General features: G+C 40.2%; 1 protein-coding gene across 11 annotated transcripts in view; it reads left to right on the top strand.

Moving 5' to 3' along the window:
• Positions 1–9,904: 9,904 nt before the first annotated feature.
• KLHL2 (kelch like family member 2) overlaps positions 9,905–17,560 on the top strand; it is a 62,930-nt gene continuing 55,274 nt past the window's right edge. For 3 of the 11 annotated variants that reach the window (XM_074822892.1, XM_074822881.1, XM_074822891.1), the window contains exons 1-2: positions 12,733–12,963; positions 13,079–13,204. Coding sequence is in view for 8 of the 11 variants with exons in the window: in XM_074822881.1 (XP_074678982.1) it covers positions 12,806–12,963; positions 13,079–13,204 (284 nt within the window). In the remaining 3 variants the exon portion in view is untranslated. Of the gene's footprint in view, positions 10,102–12,723; positions 12,964–13,078; positions 13,205–16,994; positions 17,068–17,560 lie in introns of those variants that run through there. The other 8 variants (XM_074822883.1, XM_074822882.1, XM_074822890.1 and 5 more) reach the window with 7 other exon arrangements.

The raw sequence follows: 17,560 nt of genomic DNA, 5'->3' as shown, positions 1-17,560 counted from the left end.
CTCAGTTCCAGTTTCTCAGCCCAAATGTTCTTTTTTCCTCTTCCTTATTGTGCTTCCTCCTTTTTCCTTCTTCACGAGAACATAAATACTACAGATCAGCAACCAGAGGACAAAGATTTTTCTGTGACAGTGAAGTAAGGCCACAATTGAGTGGTTGATCAAGTAATTGACATTACTTTTGTAAGGTGTCCTGCCTTGCCAGGTAGTTAGCTTGGTAGGTGTGGTCTACATCTACACGGACCTAATAACTGTCAAAGATAAGGGTAGTTCAATAGATCGGTCTGAAACTTGATGGTGTAATTTTTATGAGGATACTGTGTGACTGCCAGAACTTCCCATTTGTTTGTCTAACTATAGAACTTATCTGGTAGTGCCTTTGTCTGAGCTTTTGCTCAGCTTGAAAATCACGAACTCTTTACCTTTTGTTTGTTTTGCAAGGACCAACAATGTCTGTGTTCTGGTTAACGTGTCTGTTCTGGAATAACCAGAAATGCCAGTGTGCAGTATGTTGTACCTAGTCCTACAGCCAAGAAGCCAGTAACAGTGCCAATTAATGGCAGTGGCTAGAATACTTTTTTTTTACTATAAGTACATTTATATTGATCAAAAATACTTTGTAGCAGTTTATTTTTAAAAAGAATTAAAATAGCATTAAAATTTTTGAAGAAACAAAAAAATAACCCAAAGTAAAAAGTCATATGTCATCTTGTGTTGCTTAGCTGCTATTGCTTTCATTTATAACCAAACGAAATGCTAAACTGCACATTTATTTCTCTTGTTTCCCCACATTTTGTTTGCTTGCTTACATGCATGCTTAGGAATGCACACATGTTTTTGTCCTTTAATTTGGGGGGGGTTGGATTCTGAATTTGGCAAGGATGATATTTCAGGGGAAACAGTAGAGGTGAAAGAGATATAATAAAAAAAAAAAAAATGGTTTAGAACAGTTGTTCCAAGAGTTAGGAACCAAGAAGCCTAAAATCAGGGATTTGATTCATCACTTGGATACACGAGCTCTGGTAACTACATTTTTTTATTAGCATAATAATTTTAGTGGTGAAAGTACTCCTCCTCCCGTTGCCAGTCTCCATAAAATACTATAGGCTGGCTATAATCTTGGTTTTAGCCTGTTTCTTCAATACAGTCAGGTGAGAAACACATACTTTGTCTACATTATATCAGCAGCATACTATTTAAAAAGTGAACACAGTTGCTGCAAAGTAATTGCCATTTCTCTGTGCTTGTTCAGAGATAATTGTCTAATAATCTGTGTTTGTTCAGATATTTAGAAATTGGGTCTAATGTATAATTCATTACTGCAAACTTCTGTATACTTACAAAACACCTCTATTCAATGGCTTGCCTACATATATGCAGTGTGCATGATACATGTCATCAGACAAGTGTTTGAGATAAAATCAAATAAGTTCTAGGTATAATTTTAGAATCCTGAAGTTTACATTTATTAGCACTCATTTGAATATGTATATTTTTATAAATAAGTGTAAGTATTGTTTCTACTGATTAGAAAATGAAGTGTTCTCACCAGGTTATGGAAGAGCACAGTTGGGGAAAAATTACAAGTTTAAATATTTGAAGTGCATAAATATTTACTGTACACAACACCAGTTAGCATTTTTAGAAATACGTGACTGCCAATTTCAACTGGTAGTCTACTTTTGTTCTTACTAGATCACCCAATCTGTGTTTTGGTTTTGAGACATTGTTTTAATTACTAGATTCACAGGTAATTTTTATAGCGAGAGGTTTTAATGATATAAGTAAGGTTTTAATGAAGTAAGATTCTCTTCTCCTCAATTCCTGTTCCATCTTCTGGAAAATTTTGCAGACCTTGTCATTCTAGTGCACGTGACTTGAAAGTCTGCTCCTGAGGGCTGATCCAGTGCTGGGAAGTCTAGAATTCTTAAATTACTTCCTCTGAAACTCCATCAGTAATGATAAAGGTATACGATAAGGGTAAGGTAAAAAGATGTGGTATGGCCCAACAATGTCGTGCTATGATGTCCTTATTTGCCAGCTGCCCTTAAGGAAAGCTAGCGTAGATTACATACCCAGGATTAAATCCTATACTTAGGCATAACCTTTTCCACATCAGTAATAATTACAATATTTGGGGACTAACTTTCACAATTGTATCCTCACAGAGGCCTAATATCTACTTTTCTTCCTCTCAGTTTTATTTAAAATTTGGCATGAATGGAAACAGGATTGGGCACGCAAGCTTTTTCACATTCAGCTATAAGGTGTAATTATTATTAGTGTTTCTTATTCGTATTGCAGGTACAATTAGTACTTAAACTGTATTCAGCTCTATGTAAAGAATACAGTCTCTGCTCTGAGAATATGGGGTTGTGAGAAATCCCAGCATGACTAAAAATACAAATGGGAAGTGAAAAGGTAAAAATAGCAGCAAAGACAGTTTTATTTGCGTGAATTGGTTGTAATCGTCTTAACAGTCATACTGAAGTAAGCACAGTCTATATTTTAGCCTGAAATTACAGACACTTCACAGGTACTTGTTTTATTTCAAACTTCTCTTAAGTTTTTAAAATCCTATGGAGACTAAAAAACAGTTCACTGCTGAATACTTTTAAAATAAAGGAACCTTTCTTTTCATGTATAGTTTCAGATTTTCACATCATGCAAGTATAAGCTTTTTGTGGTGAACAGCATGGAGCTGTTTATACATGGTAATCATGTAATCAAAAACTGCCACTTCCTATGAAGCTTTGGCTTCATAAATAAAATGCCCATTGAAAATTCTGTGGCCTTTAAATGCAAGCTATTGAAAAGAGAAGTGCATAACACTGGTATTAATAAAAACTCTTTCAGTCTTTCACCAATTAATATACAAATTTGAATGCTGGAATCTTAGCATGGCCATTGGTTAATTCAGCTAATCAATTAGTACAAATCATTTAGCAAAATGTCCTGCATGACCATAATGAAGTCCGGAGATAGGAGTGATGAAAACAGATAGATAGAAGTTAGTACAGCTGTAGAGAGAGAATCTGGACTGCTTAACGCAGGTGAGACCAAGGATGTAACGTAACAGTAAATGGAAGAATTGTGAACAACAGAATGGGCCCTCTTGGTTACTTTTTTAATTTTACTGAATTTCCAGCTATATTCAAATGCAAATAAATTGAGGTTAAAGAAGAGATACAACTCATCAATTTCGTATTTATTTTTAGAAATACACACTAAAAGTATAAATCAAACTTGGGAACTAAGCATCATGATGTATTTTATTTATGCTAAAGATGAGTTTTAGAGTTTTAAATGGTTTAGGGCTTAAACAAATGCCTAATTTGCAGTGTGAAAACTATTCCCTCTGCAGAGTAATTTTTAACTATGGATTTTTGCACATCTGATTTTTCAAAATAACATTTCTGTTAATATTGTATTATAAAGCCATCACAACATGACAAGCATTTACTTGAACTATATAAAGGGAAATGCAGAGCTGTTTCTGAAAATATTTGGATTTAGATGATATAGTCTCTAGGTTGAATTTCATGGAAAAAGAGGAATGTGTGAGATAATTTACCTCAAGAAAACTACTGATAAAATTAAAATAAAGAGGATGAAATTTCAAGGAAAAATCAGTTTGTTTGTTTTTTTCCCCACAGTTCTTTTTCCATTTTCTAAATGTTTTGTCTGAAAATCATAAAATGAACTTGCCAAGAAGTAGCTTGCATAAACTAACTTTTTAGGCTGTTATGGTTAAATATTAGCATTCTGACAAGGTAGCCTTTTGAATATTTTAGATTCTGAGGATACCTATTTTTTTCCCCCAGTATTAGTCCGGATCACAATGTTCTTCCTTTGCATAGAAAAACTGGCAAGAGACTTTCCATGATACCAGTGGAAATTGTACTCCAGGAACACCATAATAAACTACTCATTGTGTGAGCATCTGCTTGTACCAGAATTATCTTTGACTTAAATTTCCCCTTCATTTTTTTAATTTGAGTCCAATTTTACTAGATATTCTGCATAGTAAAATGTAGTGATCCTGAGCTGTTTTCTTAATCTTTACAATGAGTTTGTGATACCTTCTAGTTTTTCTTACACACACAGACAAAAAGATTATTCCAAACGAGGATTTACTCAGTTTCATGAACAGCAGCATGATATGCTTTTCACTTTCTATGAACAACCCATCTGTGCAAAATTATATGCGGTAACTACACCTATGTGATTGGTATTGTTATGACTCCCTGAATATCATCTTTTAATATTTTAATGTCTTTGATTTCAATGCCTCTTTGTAGAACAAAAGAATTTGTACAACGTATGAACTATATCCCACTTGCTCTTTCCCAGTCTACAGCATTTTTCATTTTTGCTGAATGCCCCCTTAAGTGCTGTGGACTCTGCAAATACTGTTTCTCCAGTCTTATTTATATGCCTATGAAACAATATATATTCAGAGCGAGTCTTTCAGCATACTATGTCACTTTTCACAGTCTAAATTGCCCCCAATTACTGTTCTTAGGTAAGCTCACTATATGCATGACTATGTGCAAATTGGTGAGTTTAACTGTTGTTTAGCTATAGGCCAATCATAGATAACAGATATTGAAATGAGAATTTCTCTGTATGGTTGTGCATTCGGTAAGCAGTAGATGGCAGTATATCAATTGTTGAAATGTAATTTAAATAAACAATCTGTACCTGTTTTCTTCTCAAAAAGCTGTGTATCAGTTGATTGACTTGGTGAGGACTATCTTACTGTATTGCAGTTAGGGTGGAGAATATGATGGAGGAGAAGTACACGGACTTTGATGGACTTGCATCTGATAGATACAGTACTATACCTTACAGTTATTATCTATGAAGAAAACTACTTTTGCTTCACTTTTAAAAAAAATAATGTTTTGACAAGTCAAACAAGTATGACTGTACATAATAATAATCTACACTCTTTTAAAGTAAAATGATCAGGAAAAAACTACCGATGACTGAGGTGACTTCTGAGAACAAGGAGGCTACCATAATGGTCCTGCTTATCCACGTGATGTATCGTTTGCTAAAGACTGAATGTTGTAAATCCTTTTTTTTTTTTTTTTTTTTTTTTTATTTGGTGTAGGCTATACACAAAAACTGTGCAGAACTTATTTCAGTAAGGTATCACTCTGTGTTGAAGGGTGGAGCTCTGTCATCAGCTTTGCCTGCTGCTGATTGGGATGGTTGAGCTTTCCTCAAGAAATCCCTGCTGCAGGAGTGTGCTGCGACCTTTGCATCATGTGTAAGTGATCACGTGGCTACAAGATGAAATCTAATAATTTTTAATAGTCTTTCTGCCGGTTCAGTGAATGGAACCCACTCAGTATAGAGACCCGATTGCCTTATCCAGTGCACAGGAAGCAACACAAATCTACAGGCGTGAGAGTGGGAGTTGGTCCACCTCTTTCACAGTCATCTCAGGGATACACCACATGTGAAATCCAAGCCTTTGCAACACTGGGCCTCAGATCTGCTCATCAGGACCTCTACTTTGCGTCTTGGTAGTTTGCAGTACTAATATGAATCAAATCCATGACCTACACTTGCTTCCATATGTAATGCTTACTTGAGCTAGGACTTCCTTTTTCCGTGGCACTAAAATGAATTTGTAATCTACCAGGAACACTGCTCTGTTCAGCACTGACCATGGGGACCTCATTTCTCCATTGAGTAGAACTCAGAAGCATCACACCATTTGCTTTTTATTTGGCCCTCCTTTTCCAAAACTAGTATTGGAGTATTTAAAGCCTGTTTACTAGACTGTGTGCTGTATCAAGTCTTTTTGGAAATTACACCATATCTAGTTTTGAACACTGAAAAAACAGTTCTTAGTTTGCTAATTTTCATCATCATCATTATAAGGTCCATGAACTTTATAGAATAAATCTTACCCTTCACCTATTTTCATTAAGTGTGTATCATTCTTAGTGCTCCAGCAATTGCTTATGTGGAAGAAGAATGCTAAAAAAGACTTAAATATTCTTATCCATGCTTAATTGTATTTAACTGATTTTGGTCACGGTACAATTTATTTTTGATAGCAGCTGCTTTGCTGTTCCTTATTTCACATTCCCAATTTACATGTCTTATTTTTTCTCTCTCTGCCTACTCTCCAGTACATAGTCCTCTTCAATCTGGTCCCTTTCTCAGTCCACTGCATGCACTTTCTTGCCTTTCCTTTTCACATTACTTTTCAGTGCAATTCTTCTCAACTGCATTCATGTCCTTAGCTCAATGGTTCTCTGAAACTTCAAATATTCCATTCTTCTGGGGAAAAAAAAGAGTCTTTTCCACTAGAGTGAGGCCTCTTAAGATTAGTTAATGCTGCGTTAATGCTGATATTAGTGCTAGTGTCTTAGATGAAACAATGCAGTAATAACTAATGTCTGTGTTGACCTCAAGTCCTGTCATGAATTCCACAGAGGTCCTTGTGAATCTGTTTAGGTGCAGGGGCCTCAGTTGTACAAAAGTCTGTTGCCAGATGGTAATGTTACTGGGGGTGAAATGCATGTGAAAAAATGGATGTGTGCCCTGAAAGATTTTGGATAAATACATACTTATTTTTACATAAATTTTATACATAAATTACCCACAACTAAATTCAGTAAGATACAAATATAATGGATAGCCTGACAGCTAAGAAAGTGAGGCAGGATCTTGTTTTTCTGTTTTTCTGTTAAGAGACCCTTAAGTCTTCATTTCTAGCTCCTTCTTCTTCTTTTCTCATGAAAAAAATCCCAGCCTAAGCAGCATCTTCTCATAAGCATTCTGCCCAAATCAATAACAAGCTATGACTTCTAATATCGTAAATATTTTTACAAATGTATTTTTTGTCCTTTTTGGAGAGGTCCTGTGTTTGTCAATTAAAAATTCTAGTAAGAACTTATTTCAGTGGTCTCTGTGGCTAAACCTAATAGAGATTTCTTCTAACATGACCACGTCAGCATGGTGCGTGATCCTAGATGTTTATAAAACACCATGTATGCATGCATGCAGTTACATTGACTTTTACCAGGATTGTTTATTCCATTTGTAGGTCTGTGTAACTTGAGGAACTTGCTAGTCTTGCTAGAAAGCAGAGCTTTGCTGGCATAGCTTCATTTTCAGTGGTTGTACTTCACTGATGTACAGCACCAGGATTTCTGTATCAGTAAAGTACTTCTAGTGTCAATATATCCAAAGAACCGTGCAATCATAAGTAAGGGTTGGCAGCATCCCTTGGAACTCTCTAAAACACGTGGGAAAGGACCAACAGTTGTTACAGGGGCAGTCCTAAACATGTTATGGAATTTCCTTGGTAAATGCAGTGATTTGAATTGCTGCAGCATAAACAAAAATGGCAGCTGTTTCATCACAGTTAAGAAACATAGGCTATTTCCTTTCAAAACTACATATATACACCCACACACATATATAAATAACTTTTTTCTCTAAAAGTTCTTTTCTAAGAAGAGGTATTGGATCAAGCAGAATCCCATAAAAATCCAAACATTGTATTTAAAGGATGTGTTTTCTCATGGTTAGATATATAAGTTGTTTTACCATAACCACACACTGTAGTTTGGATGCAGTCATTTTTGTTTCAGCTGTTCATGATTCCTTTCAGCGTTACTAAAGTACAAAGACATAATTTTAGAACAAAAAATAGAACCCTGCCCTATTTGTGTTTCTTTTTGATATTCTGCATCACAGAAGTTACTTCAACTAACATTAAACATTTGGCTCAAAAGCCAAAACAATGCTGCAAGAAAAGAAGTCACAGGTCGAAAATGCTTAGTGTTCATTTAAGAATGAACATTATTAAATAGTTCTGACGGTGTTAACAAGGGGCAGAATCTGCAGCTGCCTATGTGCTTGCAGGATCTATACGCCTGTGGTGTACAAAAACCCTCATCAGCTTCTGGACAAGTTTACAGTGACTTTATAGTCTAATCTGGACCCTTGAACACATCAGTCTAATTACTAGTAGGATTCACTCAGGTCTTATGGATCAGTAAAAGCTAGGATCCTTGTCTTACAAAGTAACACGTACAGGAGTTCACTCTAGGGTACAGAAACCTGACAGCATGATGTGACAGTCATCAGCAACTCTAGCTACCCAGGCCAGACCTGCTTATGAACTCAGAACTCGCTGACGCTATGCCACGCAGAGCCAGCTGAATTTTAAACCTCCATTTCAGAGCGCATTTTTGCTAGCTGGCTCCTTTGGAGCAGACTGCCCTGCAAGCAGGTTTTGTTGCATCCTTCAAATCTTTAACAAGTACCATGTCTTCTCCAATACAACCCAGAGGCAAATCTAGTTGTCTCTCGAGAAGAGAAATTTAGTAGTTATGAAGTGCAGACTTTGTAAAAACAGGCACTGACAATTGTGATTATTTTATTTAGAAAAACCTCCAGTGGAAACCCACTGAAAAAATTTTGAAGTGTTTCCAGATCAAACATCACAGTGGAGTGAAAGAGGATTGGTAAACTGAGAAACTAAAAAGACATTTTCCAAGTGAGGAATATTATTAGATTAGCAAACATGAAAATAACAAATTAAAATATATTTAGTTTTAATAACCTGTGATTTTATTAGAAACGTTGGTGAAGGCTTTATGTATCCATCTGTAATATTCTTCACCCAAAACACACCTGCCGTTTTCTGGTTTGCCCTCTACTTAAAATGTGCTGTCCTCAAACTCCTCCCACCCTTAGAAAAAGTGTTGGTCAGTGACAGATTTATTAGTTTGAGAGTTACTTTGTCAATATAAAATCCCATACTCCAGTGAAGAAGCCCTTTCTTTTTACAGACACTGTCAGACTTAAATACCTGAATTGCGTTTAGCTGGCTAAACGCATCTTCTACTACACAATCTTCTAAGATTTAGAAGTAACTCGCAGAGGTTTAAGTACAGTAAATTCTTCTCGAACACCCCAAGTCAGAAGCTGCTGTATGTAGTATTCTTCATTACTGCTTGAATTAGTGTCGCTTACAAAGACACGTGTTTGAAATAGATCCCTGTCCTGTTCGTGTTTCTTTTTGCCATTCTGCATCACAGAGGCTACTTAAGCAAACATTAAAACACAACTCAAGTACTTAATGCTCAACGTCAGCGGCGTTTGCGATTGTATGACTAAAGACGGGAGGGCAGCCGTTCCGAGCGGCACCGCCGCTCTTCTTCCGCTGGGCCGGATCGAATAAAAGCGGACGAGCCGCAGCGGGTCGCGGGAGGCAGCGGCAACGCCCCTCTCCTCCGCGCCGAGGCCCTTCTGCGCTTCCCTTTGGCCGCTGCTGGAGCTGGTGTCAGGCCGGCGCCGGCCGGCCGGGGCGAAGCTGTGGGCGCCCCTCCATGGCCGTGGGGCTGGGGGCGCATCTTCTCACGGAGAAGACCTGTGACCATTTTTTTTTTTGTTGTTCTGAAAGCAATGAGTCCTGGCTCCAGGGCCTCGAGCAGGTGCGTGTCCCCACGCGAGTACCCCCAGCCCTCCCCGCGGTGCTGAGGACACCCTGACCTGGGCGCTCCGTGGGCCGTGTCCCTGCGCAGGGCAGCGCGGCGGGCGGGGGGGCGGGGGGGGCGCTCCGGCCCTGCCCTGAGCCACCGCTCTCCTGGGAGGCGGGGGGGACGCGCACCGGGTGTCCTGGGACCAAGAGGGGCACCGGGCAGCGACTCACGCTGCTTCAGGCAGAGGGCAGCGGCGCCTCATCCTCCTCTTCCTAAAGCTCCCGGGACGGGAGGCTCCGGCGTGGGGCAGCCTGCTCGCCTCGGGGACCGGGGCCGCCGGCATCGCCTGCGGGGCGACCGCGCCTCTCAGGGGCCGGGCCGGGCCGGGCGCCCCCCGCCGCCACCGCCGCGCCTGCGCGCAGCGTCCCGTCGCCGCCGCCGCCGCCCTCGCGCGGGCGGGAACCCGGAAGTGGGCAGCGCCGGCGGCTCCCGGCGGGTAGCGGGGGCTCCGCCGGGCGGGCGCAGCCGGCACCCCGCGGCGGGGGCAGTGGCGGCTGGCATGGTGCTGGCGGCAGCGCGCCGCGCCCGCGTTGCACGGAGGAAGCCCGAGCGGAACCGCGATGGAGATGCTGCTGCCGCCCGTGTGAGTGCGGCGGCGGGGCGGGCGGGGAGGCTGCCGGGCTCCCGGAGCCCGCCGGGACGACGGTGCGGAGCGCTGTGTGGTGCTGGGGGGATGCGCGGCCGGGCCTGGCCGCGGAGCAGCGAGCTGAGCTGCCGCGGCGCTCCGCAGCCCCCCCGCCCCGTGGCGCGGCCGGCCCTCCCCGGCCCCCTCGGCACCGGGAGGGAGCGGTGCCCGCGGGCGGGGGGGGACCCAGGCCCGGCCGCGGCGGCGCGCGGCTGCACTGGCGGGAAGGGGTCGTGTCGGCGACCCACTGGCGGAGCTGGTGTCTGGTGCCCGGCGGGCCGGGGCTCCCGGGGCCAGCGCGGCCGGCCGGTGGTTTGAAGCGCCCGGTCGCGCCGCTGCCGCCCGCTGCGGTGCCCGCGTCGGCGGGGCGTCGGGTGCCGGGGTGGGCGTGGGGCTGGGCCGCGGGGGAGCGGGCGCCGGGCGCCCCGCGGGTGGGCGGGCAGGGCTGCCGGCACCCCCGCCCCGCCGCCTTCCCGCTTGCGGGGACAGGCTGCTTTTTTTTCCTCCCCTCCTCCCCCTCACTCCTTCTGCTTCCTCCATATGTGGTCCCAAATTACTCCCTGTTTGACTCAGCAGTCATGCTCATCACACTCCCGGTTTTCTGGTTATTTAGTTAAGCATCTTTTTCAGTAGCAGTGCGCTATGCAAGCCACGTATTTCCAGCTGCGCTTCAGTTGGGTTCATCCACTCTTTCACATGCTCCAGGTCAGCGTAGCTTCATCCTGCGCCTTCAGGAGGTAGTTTTCAGGTAGGCTGTGGGTGAGGCTCTTGAGAACAAACCCAAGGGAACCAGTTGCAGACAGCTTTGACCCAACTGGTGAAATGGTAAGGGAGATTCCAGTAACTTCAAGCAGACTAGCAGTTCTCAAAACAGAAGGCATATAACTGACAGTTTTGTAGGCTTCATTACCTTAAAATAAAGTCATCCTTTCTGACAAACTAATGAAACTTCAGCAAATGAATTTACACTTCATAGGAGTTCCTCCATCTGTCCAAGTTGCTTGGCACTTCTTTATGGGCAACTCTGACCACTTTTTTTTCTTGAATATCTGTTTGTGATGGGTATGTAGTCTGTATGTGTATGCAGATATGTACACATCAGTATCCGATGCGTTGCTTTGGGATGTAAAAAGGTGCCATAGGAGAAGTGTTCTTATCTTGGACTTGATAAGTCAGTGGTAGAATTGAAAGCTGTGTCTCTTCTTCACAGTTAGTCTTTGGTGCTTTGATTGTTTCCTGAAGTGACTGATTTGTGTATATATTTTTTTTTAAGCTGATCACTACATATGTCACATAATTTAGAAGAGTACTATTCAGTTTAAAGGAGTTTGCTAAGTAGAATGTCTTTTTTTCTACCTTCATACAGCAGCATGTGTATGTGCTTTATAACATGAAACTTGATTTTTTTTTTTCTGCTTGATGCAAAATTGCTGTCTGTTACTTGGCCCCTTTCAGTAGTGAACTGTATCATTTTCAAATTTGAGCATGAAACTTTTAATTCATAGCAGTTACATGGTACAGTGTAGTAAGTTGGTAGTGGTTTGAGTTCTGTAGATGGACCCTACTTTGTTAGCCGGAGACTTACAGAGACTTTTTCTATTCCTTTATTGCTTGATGCAGTTTTGTGCTGTTTTGCTCCAAAATTTTGTAGCTAGTTTTGGAATCATGAGAAGTAGAGCCAACTACTTTGCTTTGTTGTTGTTTTAGTGCACAGAATATAGAGTTCTAGGTTAAAATGTTAAATTATCATTGCATTTTTCTTTGAAGCTTCTTCAGACATGCCCAAGTAAAAAGTTTTAGGTATGGTAGAAGAGAGGATGGAATTATGGGAGTCAGTGCATGTGTTCAATTTGACTATTCTTAGCTAAAGCAACTAAAATTGAGTTTTCACTTGAAATCAGATCTCTGATGTACCAGGATCAGTTGCCCCCCTGAGTGACTTCAGTGACTTTGCTTATTTCCAGATCAGAGGTTCAGAAATAGGGTTACAATAGTGCGTGTGAAAACATCACAGATGCTAAGCATTTTCTAAGTACTACAACAGTGTAATTTGCCTTGTAAGAATAACGCTGTGATTGTAAACACAAAACTCATTGGCTTGGCTTGGCATGAAAAATACGCTTGCTGTTTGGACAGTCCTAATGACTGAGGAGTGTACATAATCATTTTTCTGCAGAAGTTAGTGTCTGTAGAATTTGGGTATTTCTTATAGAAAGAGATAATTGTAGATAGAGCTAATGATTTTTCACACTACAAAGTTGTTCTCTTGCTATTTTGGGTGGGTTTTTGAGAGTAAGAAAAATTAAGAGGTTGGTCACTTCTGCTTTTCAAAACACTGAGTGGATCTGCAAAACTACCTAGTTTTTTCTCATACTCACCTATGTCTCATGCTGCTGCTGGGGAAAGCCTGGACAATTACAGTAGTCATCATGTGGTCTTCCTGTCAGAGATGAACTGGGAACTGCATGAACCAAGAAGGGAGGTCCTGCTGGACGGGCAGAGAGTGGCTCTTGTCTTGCAGGTGGTGAAGACATTGAGAGACCAGGGTGATGGATGCTGAGTTCTGCCATCGATCTGTCCAGGCACCGGGCTAAAAGTTCCCGAACCTCTACTTCTCCCGTCACTTCAGGACTTACTGGAAATATTCTAGGGGATCATCTTCATGTTTTCCTTACTGGAGATTATTGTTAGCCCTGAGTGCCTCTGTCAACCTCACGGGTGTTGGTCACTAACTTACTGCTTCCTTGGGAATTCTACCTACTCCTCCACACTGTTAGTAATGGAGAAGCCAAAATTGCCTGGAGTGAAGAATAAGTCGAGGTGCAAATCTTCTCTTCCTTCCCAAGCTGAAGATGGGGAAAATAAGAGTGACAGAACTGGAGATTAGACAGAAAAACTAACTCTCTTCCTTTTTTTTTTTTCTCTTGCTTTCCAGATGTACCAAACTTTGCCATCAGAAGCCCTTGGATCTGAAAGATGATAACACCGAAATTCACTGTCCTGTTACAGTAAATCCATGGCACATGAAGAAAGCTTTTAAAGTTATGAATGAATTAAGAAGGTATTACTTCACTGTATACATCTGCCTGGAGTTCATAATATGTTTTCACTTTCATTTGCATTTATTAAGTTGTTAATAATAGTTTGTGTATTAAGAACATGCAATTCCAGAAGTGTAGCTGATGCAAAGGATTAAATATCCAGTGAAGTGATAGCTGAATGTTAGTTATGTGATGATAGCTGCAATGTGTGCAGTATGTTTTTGCCCCTCATAAGTTAATCAAAAGTAGGTTTATGAGACTTGAAAAACACTTAGGGGTTGTATTTAAGGAGTTACAGTTACTGATCCTGCCTTTTATAGAGTTGATCCTGGATAGATGAAAAGTAACTCTTTAGTTGAGCTTAAGGTTCTTTGTATGCCTGTTGTTGATTTTTTTTTTTTTTTTTTTTTTTTTGTGGTAGGCTGCAAACTGGAAAGATGTTAAAATTTTCTAGTCTGGAGACATAGGTCACAGTCTAACAAATGTAAACCAACTGATAGTATACTTTCTTTACTTAGTTATATTTCTCTTGCCCATGGGGAGAAATTGATTAATTTCAAAATCAAATATTCAAAGTCACTTTTCTCAGTAAAGTTCTGTAAAACCTTGAGTGATACTACCATCAGTTCAGCAAAACTGAGAGACTGGTGCTGATGCCTTTCTTAGCACCCATAGTGATTTATTTTCTACATATGAGTAGGTGAGATGGTGTTGAAAACTGTGACAGCTGGTAATTAGAGCTCACAACTGAGCTCTGGTAATTAGGACTCGTAACTATCACTGACAGTAATTCAGTTTTATAACTAACAGCAACAATGGAGAAATTAAATAAATAAACCACTTCTGTAGCATAGACAGTACCAGAGGGTGTGAAAATCCTGTAGTCCTTTGTTATTTCCCATATAAGATTAAAAACTGGAGAGGCTTTACCTGAAAAAAAGACAGCAACTGATACCTATTAAAATATGCCTCTGCCTTTGATCTTTGCTGTTCTGTATGGGTAAATCTTGAATACTATGATAGATACTGTGATCAGATCAATGCATTTATCTGGCTGTGACAGTTTGTACTGTACTGGAACGCTGGAGAAAATCATATGCTGACTATAAATGACTTAAAACCAGCTCAAAGTCTTCCATAGTCTGAGAACAATGGGATAAGAGCAGAGACTATTTTTCTAGTATGTTAACAGCCTAGTTATCTTATCCTGGAAGGACTGATACTTGTTGCTTCACCTTACTTACGTCCTTGGCTTTTTCAAGGATCCTGGTAACCAGATTCTGTGTTGCATGGAGTGTAATAGAGCCTAGCTAGAGCCAGTAGCCATGACTTCTGAAGGATGAGCAAGAGTTCAGATGAAGAAACAGTTTCCCACAATGAATCTTACAACAGTTTCAGAAGTCAGAAACGTTAACTTGCATTTTCTTGTGTCGCGAGTAAAAGAGATGTGGTCTTCCAGAGTGCATTGTTGAAGGCTGTGGATTATTTTCAGAATATACTTTAGTTTCCATGGTTACTTAAATTTGAATTGCTGTAGAAGCAATTTCTTACATGTATAAATAGTTAAAGTTGGAACAGGAGCAGTTCTATGCAAACCTTAACTGTAGTTTTTATTAAATAAGGTAGTTGATGCAGCAATGTTTACTGTTTAAGCTGGGTACAGCTTTTAAAATGGTAAGTGCTAATTAGATAAGATTATAAACATTAATATTTGCATTTATTTGTTTGAAATAATAAACTGAAATATTTTAGAAATGTTTCAGACTTCATTACTCTAAATGAAGACCTAACATTAGTCAAGTAAATGATATTTTTGATTTTATTTGACTACATTTTTAAGGTGGTTTCTGTCTCAGTTCTTTTCATTAGTAGCACAAGCAGGTGTTTGCCAGAGGCAAATATACTCTCTAGAAAGTGGATAACTAGTGAAGAAATCATCTACTTAAGCATCTAAAATACATTTATTTTGGAGTGCTCAAGTGTGAGCCCAGAAATGGGCTGCTGTCAAGTTGCCTGGTTCTATTAGCTCATAAGAGGGTTTTTCTGTGCCTTGTAATTTTGACAAATTTGAGTAATTTTGTCCTTGGTAGTTTTTGTCATTTCATTACTCACCATCACCTCAACACTGAGTCAGAGAGATCATTAGGATAGCTAATTAGTTCTTGACATATGAAGAAATTACCCTCTGATGCCTATCTTTCTTCTTCATTATAATTTGCTTTTATCACAATGGAATTTGACCTTACCTATATTTGTTAAAATCCTCATTCTTACAAATGATACTTTAATAAATTCTTTTGAAGATGTGGGTAATGACCTTTCTCTATATAAACCAATGAAGAATAACCTGCAAGCTGGTGAACAGTTACTGTTCTTAAATCTATACTTTTTTGCCCCCCCAGTTTTCTCATTTCCTTTACCAAGATGGTGTACCCCCCATGGCTCTGTTCATTCAGTCACTGTATACAAGCAAATTAGTACAATAATGTGTACTTCAGAATGCCAGCTTTTCTAAAATAAATTGTTCTGTCCTCAAGAAATAAAGGTGCTGAGTTGCTGTGGAAGCCACAGGATGCTTGTGGCAGAGTACATGAATAAGTTTATAAGCTTGTTTATTTAGTAGCTTATTTAGCTTGTCAGCTTTGTAGTAATGCAGAGCATGTTCATTCACCTAATGCAGTTCCAGACTAGAGATACATCTGGACTACCTCTAAGTTACTATGTCTATATATGCGTAATGTAATTAATTATCTGGAGTTCCACATTGATGTAATCCTGTTGCTTCTGGCTTCATTGTTATCTTTGGTATTTCTGTGCAGCTAAGTATAAAATCTTTTGCTCATGTTGTCAGGGTAAGTGCAGGTGTCTGAAAAAGATGAGTATCTGATGACCTCTTATGTGCAGCTTTCTGTTTCACTTTTTGTATAATAAATGTAATGGTTGTTTTCAAGCTCCTCTGAATTGTGTGTTTCATCTGGATATGGTCATTACCTTACACATCTTTTTTGATAATAGCCATATTGCAGACAAAACTTAGGAGATTTAGATAGTTGCTGTAGGTATTAAGAGCTGAAAGGGGGAAACCATTCTAATGCCAGGATTGCAACATGGCCCCAAAGGTTAGTTGTGGCCACCAAAATTTTTGGTGTGTGACCTCCATGAGGCCATCTTACTGGAGGTTGCGCTCAAAGAAATTGGAGTATTTGCAGAGTTTGAGAGATTGTGGAGTTTTCTTTGGACTGAGGTGAATATCTGAGCAGTTTGACTGAGAGCTCTCGCTCTGTCAGAGCAAAATGGAACTGCTCACCCCCAGTCTTTGCTACAGCTCTGTGCGATAGTTGCAAACTATCAGAAAGTCTGCACTCTTAACTGCAGTAGATATTCAGGAAAGGTAAAAATTTATCTTTTCAAAAGTACTGAGACTAGAGATCACTGGATTGATGTACAGCTCTAGCTCCGACCCTAAGGAGTATATTCTGTTAAATTGTACTTTCCCCTCTTCCCTTTGTTGCCTTGGTTCTGAGTTTTATGGATTGTATGCTCCTTCTACAGGGACAGAAGAAGGAAATAAAAGGCAACTGTGGCTGTTTAGATACTGGGAAATTGCAGCCTTTTGGTGCTGTGGTGTGTTTGTTGGGTTTTTTGTTGTTGTTTTTTCCCCCCCTCCTCTTTCCATCTAGAAAATTGGATTATAAAGAGTACATGGTGTGGTGGGTTTAACTGGAAGAGGTATATCCAATAGCTGTAAACTGCATTGGAAACATCTGTATTAGGAATGATTATAAATGAGATGTTATTTTATTGCAACAGAAGATGGAGGAAATACGTATTACAGTCGCAAAGGACAGGAATGCAAATGGATGTAATGAAGATAAAACATCAGGCAAGATATGAAGTTAACCATAATAAATTCTAAACTGGTCAGAGTGGAAAAAATAATTGCTATTGTATGCATGGGCTGTGTATGAAAAAGGCTTGGAAAACAGTAAATATAGAGATGGTTGAGTAGTGATTTTGAACAGTTAAGTAGGCATGAGCTTCCAGTGTACTGTGACACAGGCATCACAACCGAAGTCTGGATTCTTTGTTATCTGTAAAGTCTTATTTCTTACCTCAATTTTTTAGTATTTGTGTATATCAAATTCTTTTTTTCTGTCACAGTTATTCAAAGAGGCGCAGACTTCTGGTGAGAAGGTTTATAAATTGGGCTAACACAGATTTTGGTTATTCAATGCAGAAAACTTCTATGCAAGAAGTCACAATTCAGTTGTTTGATTTTTAGAAAGTTCTGTGTACCCAAGCACCATCTGTAATCTGATTAATAGCCATGTGGTTGTGTAAAGCATTTAAAAACAGTGCTTTGTCTGCTGGCCTCT

Source organism: Strix aluco, chromosome 4 (genome assembly GCF_031877795.1).
Source record: "Strix aluco isolate bStrAlu1 chromosome 4, bStrAlu1.hap1, whole genome shotgun sequence".
NCBI lineage: Eukaryota > Metazoa > Chordata > Aves > Strigiformes > Strigidae > Strix > Strix aluco.
The sequence above is the reverse complement of the archived record's forward strand: the minus strand, read 5'-3'. Positions and strand labels throughout refer to the sequence as shown.